This window comes from Pocillopora verrucosa, chromosome 5 (assembly GCF_036669915.1).
Source record: "Pocillopora verrucosa isolate sample1 chromosome 5, ASM3666991v2, whole genome shotgun sequence".
NCBI lineage: Eukaryota > Metazoa > Cnidaria > Anthozoa > Scleractinia > Pocilloporidae > Pocillopora > Pocillopora verrucosa.
Window position 1 is genome coordinate 10,946,833 of NC_089316.1, and position 6,000 is coordinate 10,952,832.

Consider the following 6,000-nt stretch of genomic DNA (forward strand, 5'->3'; position numbering starts at 1 on the left):
TTTCAGTTCTTTAAGTCTAAAAATTCCTTCTTCACGTACATCCTACCCTAATCGTGTCAAGGTCTGTTTGCCGTTAGTAGCCTTTGAGTAATTGATAATGCGTTATGCAGGATAAGATTTCAGCAAAAATATGCAGCATAAACACAAATATTATGACTCTTGGAATGCGTGTAATCTTCTTGTTGAAAGCTGTTTGGAGGCCAAATTTTGAAATCGATCTTCTAGAAGAGGACCACACCAAAACACAAGGAATTAAACAGCTGTAATTTTTATTAAGATGGCACTGAGCCCAAGCTGATATTTATCTACAGTGATTATCTAATTAATTTACTGCTTTCATTTCTGTTAATGTCCTTTAAGAAGTTAATTCCATTGTAATCGAAATGTTGACATTTCTGGACGTCGGCATTTCCACGGCTAATACGTAATACGTAAGAAAAGATTTTTCTAAAGAACTTATGTTCAGTTCCAACGCCGCAAAGTTTAAAACTGTTTTGAAAATTCAGCCTCCCCATGCTGAAAAGATAACTCATTGAACTGTAAACATGAAACAAGTGTTGTAAGCAGGATCTGACAGTTTTCATAGACAAAAACAACCTTTGAGACGCTTGTAATGTGCAGCATAAAAATAACAATCGAAATTGATATTTTGACCCATGTAAGATATGCAAACCGCGAAGAAATTATCTTTGTACCGAGGGGATTTGCAACTAAAGACATTGCAGTGACAATTTTTTTGCAATTCCTGAATTTCAGCTGGCATGCAAAGATCGTTCCTTTTCTTGTGGCTTGAAATGTTGCCGGTTGTATTTACCTACGCCTTTGGCGGATTGCCCTCGACTGCAAATAAAGTTCCGCAGAAAAATTTCCGTGTGATAAAACGCTGCAAAATTCTTCCATTCTCACTGAGTGAAATAAAGCACTGTGCGCGCGAATCAATCAACTGTAAATTCGTGTTTTCCGTATTCGGACTGAATCACCCTGCCCGCTATCATACCCGTGGGTACTTTTTGAAACCACAGTTCGTACAACGTCAGGATCGCAAATTTCTACTCAACTTCAAGTATATAAAATTTACTAATCTTAGAATATGTTTTAGCTAATATGGGCAAAAGTGCGAAGGGAAAGAAAGGTACTTTCTTAATCAGAGTATGGACCCTACCTGCCCCCCCCCCCCACACCCCCATCAAAAGTTCCTGGATCCCCTCCCCTCCTCGAAACTTTCGTCCAGGCATCATCTAACGTGACACTTCCTCCTTTAAAACTCGACACACTTTCGGAAATTTGCAAACACGAGGGTTTAAATATTTCTGTTGCTTAACGGCAAAATCGAAATTTTCCTGGCAGAAATTTCAGCGAAATCAAAGAACAGAAATTTTGTTCCCCCCAAAAAAGAAAGATCGTCAGTCAGCAGTATTCAAGGTTGAACAGGTAACAATCAGGCAATCCAACCTTCTGCATTGCCACCGTGAAACTTCCATAAAGAGTTTCTAGATTCAACAATTGTGATAACGCCGTCAGATAATCGAACATCTCATCGTCTTTTCACTGATTAAGAAACTCGACATCACAAGCGAAAGTAGCAGATAGCCACTAAGCTCTCTTTTCTTATTTTGGACGACCTGAGGAGAGAAGATATGGAGAGGGTGGGGTGGGAAGTGGAAGTCTTCTTCTATTTTGTGATACTCGAAACTGGACCTGTGCGCGAGAAATAATTCTAAATTTTGGATGGGAATGTAGCCAAATTCGGATGGGGTTTCGAATTTCGAATGTGAAGGTAGCCATACCTCTAGATTGTTCAACATAGTTTCAACATGACAATCAACGAAATTAACACATATACATATGGCTTTTATCTAGCTTTATCTAGATCGTAACAGTAATCATAGTGATAAAATCCCCTAAGGGCTACATTAGCTAGCCTTTTAGACACCAAGTAAAATCCATTCTTTGGGTAAAATTTAAGCGCAGCCTCCTGAGCGCTGGTTGTCAAAAGAACTATTTGTTTATATCCTATCTCCTTTGCAAAACTTAATAGTACATGTAACAATTTCTTAGCAACACCAAGTCGACGAAATTCGGGTGAAACAGCCATTCTCCGAAGTCGACCGACGGTGTCCCGAGGCTTTCCGAAACAAACTTCGTGCTCACTGCCGGGAACAAGGGCAACCATGCCGATGATTTTGTTGTTAAGTTCAGCCACCCACATATGGGACCTTTTCTGGCCTAAATAGACATTCTCTACGTTATCTAGATCGTTGCGTAAGCAGCTTCGAATGTACCTTGAAAACCCAATGTGCAGTCCAGTGAACAAGGCAACCAATAAAACAAATAAAACTAAAAGGTAAATTGATAAACACCAAGGAGACCATATGAAGTTTAAAAGTGCTACAGGGAACGATAAAAATAATCCATAAAAAGCCACTTGGTACATGACGTCACGAACAAGGGGTCCTCGCATTTCTCCCATGCTTTGCGTAAAGATCTTGCGAATCATGGGACTATCACGTGACTCAAATGACCTAATGATGACGTTAATGTTCGTATCTTGTTCAGCTTCCCTACCACTCGTTGAGAAAGACTCCTTTGATTGTTTCATTCCTACACAGAAAAAAAAAAATTATCAAGGGTTAGTGGAAGTTTTGGAGTCGTATCAGTTGAAGAGGGGTTCTGTTACAAACTATTTTCATTTTAAAACTTCTTTTAAGTCAGTTAGATCTCCATAATGTCAACCTCATCCATGCAACTTTGACCAATAATTAGATATCATGAATGCATAATAATAATAATAACAATAATGATAATAATAGTAATAACAATAATAATAATAATAATAATAATAATAACAGTCTTTATACAGGGGGCTCACTTCACTAGAAAGTGGTATTCTGTGAGGCCCTCTAAAATAAAATAAAATAAAAGTCATCATAAATAGATAACATGTAAAAACAAAAAAGCTATGAAATAAAAGTTGATTGTAGAGGCTAAAAATCTAAATTCATAGTTTTTTATTCTTTGCTTTAAAAATGAGGAGAGTTGATTTCTTTGAAAGAAGTATCTAAAAGACTCCATTCTTTTGCGCATATGTATAAAAGTCTTTGTTCTCCCTAGTTTTTTCAACTAGAGGAAGGAAAAATCATTCTTTCTTCTTGTATTATGGTTGAGCAATGCATGGTTGAGCAATTAATGACAATTCAATAGCACAACTAGCATCTGTACTGGGGGGGGGGGGGGGGTAGGTACTCCCTAGTAATAGGTTACTGGGAATGTGCTGCTGGATGGGATCATTTTTTTGATACAGTATTAAAATTGGGTCTCACGTTTTTAGGATTTTTGGGGAAAGAAAATTTTAGGATGACCTCCTTTAAAGGTTTCATGAGGTGATGCATATTTTTACAATTTGTCTGCAAGTAGGTAGCATTCATAGTCTAACCTTTGAATTGCAATAACCCTTTTTGAAGTAAAGCAATTGACTGCACTTTCTGTCAGTTTATGGATGTAATTGTCCCTGTAGGATGATGGGAGAACATGAGTAAATTAAAGTTTATAAGCCACAAGCCAGAGGTAAGAGATCTAGAAACTTTTTGTGTGTTTAACCAACATCCCAAGTGGGTTATTACACCAGTAAACATGTAGTAGGAGTATTTAAAAAAATATATAAATTTAAGTCAAAAGATGAGTGTATTATCTATTTATTACATCTAGTAGAGATTTGCACAAGGGTACTACTTAGAGTTCATAAAACATATTGTAATGTCTACAAACACTTCCTTAATGCCATCAATGTCCACCTCAGGCAAAAGAAATCCCATGATGATAATAAGTTGCATGAAAAGGATTAGTAGACAGATAATATAGAGCTCTTTATTTTGTGTTTGCAGCTAACATAGAGTTGCACAAGAACATTAACAATTAAAAATGTCTATTTTAGAGCTCATTACCAATGTCAACATATTTGCATTGGCTCCCAGCATATTCTTTGTGGTGGACAGCTGTGCAGTTGCTGCAAAAATGGGGTATCTATTTTTCATCTTATTGCCACCCCTTTTTCCACGGAAGGCAACACTTGGTACAGGGCTCTAATGGAGTATTTTTCTAAGAAACCAACAAAATTTTGAGCCCTCCAACTGCAAGTAAACTAACACAAATATGAGCCCTCCAATTGCATTTAAACTAACATAATTTTGAGCCCCACAACTACAATTAAACCAACACAATTTTAAACCCTCCAACTGTAATTAAACAAACACAATTTTGAACATCCAAGTGCAATGTTTAAAGGTGCTGTCCACTAAAAATAAAGTCAAGTGTTAAAACTTGGCCTTCCCTAGGGAGGGTTGAGATGAATAGTGGAATGTCCCAATGAATAATTCTATCAATCAGATGATCCATACATTGCCAACAGTTAATAATTATTTCCTGAAGTGGAGATCAATAGAGATGGATATTTTCCAAGCCCTGAAGTGGTAAGGTAAATATTCACCAGTTTCACACCAAGGTGAACAATTGTCTTATTATGTACCATAGATACTGAAAAATGCTTAGAAATTTAGCTCTTGACTTGCCATTTTATCTTATCAGCTGCTGGGAAGTTAAGCGCACTTGCAATTCACTTCTAAACTAGCCAATCAGCGTGTGCAAAAGGCACCATTCACTTGTGTGATTAACCTTTCACACCCTAACATCAGCAAAGGTATTCTTCATACTGTTCCCCATTCATTCCCTAATGTGCTGACCAGGAGAATTTGTGTAACAATCAACAGCTTATTTTGCTGCTGATAATTTTCTTTATTCTCATGACCTTACCACAGAATTCAAGGGTGATATTGTAAGGAGAAATTAGATGCTAGTCATTCTTAGGGACTAAAGGTATAAACTAATAAATAAAATGGTAAGTGTTAAAAAAAACAACATACCAGTCATATGGGAATTTTTTTAACTCTTAAAAAAATCCCATGAGTGACTAAGAAAGAATATCTCATTATAATATCAAACATTATCAACCAGAAAAGTAATGAGAAAAATATATCAATTTGGGGATTGTTAGTTGATCCAATACCAAATTCTCCAACCTAACATCTTCAGAATTGTATGACAGACAGTAAGGAGAACTATGAATGAGATCATAGGAGTGAAAGGGTCAGTGGATAGGGAATGTAATTACAAGCTTAACATTTTAACTCCCACAAGTGATCAACATAAAACTTCATCCTATAATATCCATACATTATTCAGTAAACAGGCAATTAGAATATTCAAACTTATCAGGGAGTAGCTGCTAATTCTTTATCTAGAACCAAATTCTCTTAACTAATTTACAAGGAAACGAGTACCAGTTACTGAGAGGGGAGAATTAACAATCTGATCTTGGGAGTTAAAGGGTTAAAAACAATTGAGGCTTGCACAATTAAAAAAAAATCGTAGGATTGCTAGGATTGGAGATATTCCAGGTCTTTCACAGGGCTAGCTTTCGTGAGCTTTAAAAAATCCTAAAGTACCCATAAAATACCCATTATTTAATACTTCATGCTTACCTTAAACTCATTTGATGTTGAAGATGGGTCTAAAGGGCTGTAAAGGTTTTCCGATTTAGTTTTCCACACCACGGTTAGTTGGTAAATTGGACGGAAGTGCATACGATAGTGCAACGAGAGCCCGTAAACAATAAATACCGTTTGATTTTTGTCAGCGGTCTTGCGGGTTAGAATATAGTACTTCATGTAGGGTATATAGAATGTGCTCGTTCCAGTGACCTTTTATTTCATTTTTTACTTTTTATTTTCTTTGTAATTAACCATGTTCCTCTTCTTCTCTTATTACCTGGTTGCCTTTCACTTTTTTGTTGTTGTTTCTCTGTGTCTCTCTATGGCTTCCTCTGCTGTTTTCTCTCCTTGGCCAGGGCCACTTCGACTATATTGTAAAGAATTACCACTGAATTTCGATGAAACGTCGAAGACTCTAACTTTAAAGTGGCAAGGTTATGAATGAAAGAATGCATCT

General features: G+C 36.6%; 1 protein-coding gene across 3 annotated transcripts; it reads right to left on the reverse strand.

The window, feature by feature from the left end:
- Positions 1 to 1,836: 1,836 nt before the first annotated feature.
- Positions 1,837 to 5,656, reverse strand: LOC131780446 (probable N-acetyltransferase CML1). 3 transcript variants are annotated; one of them, XM_066167464.1, is made up of 4 exons: positions 5,535 to 5,644; positions 3,942 to 4,095; positions 3,434 to 3,508; positions 1,837 to 2,601 (listed from the first exon to the last, which is right to left on the reverse strand). In XM_066167464.1, exon 4 carries the CDS (start codon positions 2,597 to 2,599, stop codon positions 1,853 to 1,855), a length of 747 nt encoding a protein of 248 aa, XP_066023561.1. In that variant the 5' UTR covers positions 2,600 to 2,601; positions 3,434 to 3,508; positions 3,942 to 4,095; positions 5,535 to 5,644; the 3' UTR covers positions 1,837 to 1,852. The 3 variants fall into 3 exon arrangements, with proteins under 3 accessions (XP_066023561.1, XP_058953038.2, XP_058953039.2); XM_059097055.2 differs by lacking the exon at positions 3,942 to 4,095 and having other exon boundaries at positions 5,535 to 5,656; XM_059097056.2 differs by lacking the exons at positions 3,434 to 3,508; positions 3,942 to 4,095.
- Positions 5,657 to 6,000: the final 344 nt, after the last annotated feature.

Coding starts and splice junctions, on each gene's coding strand:
- LOC131780446 (XM_059097055.2), bottom strand. CDS start 2,599: ATGAAACAATCAAAGGAGTCTTTCTCAACGAGTGGTAGGGAAGCTGAA.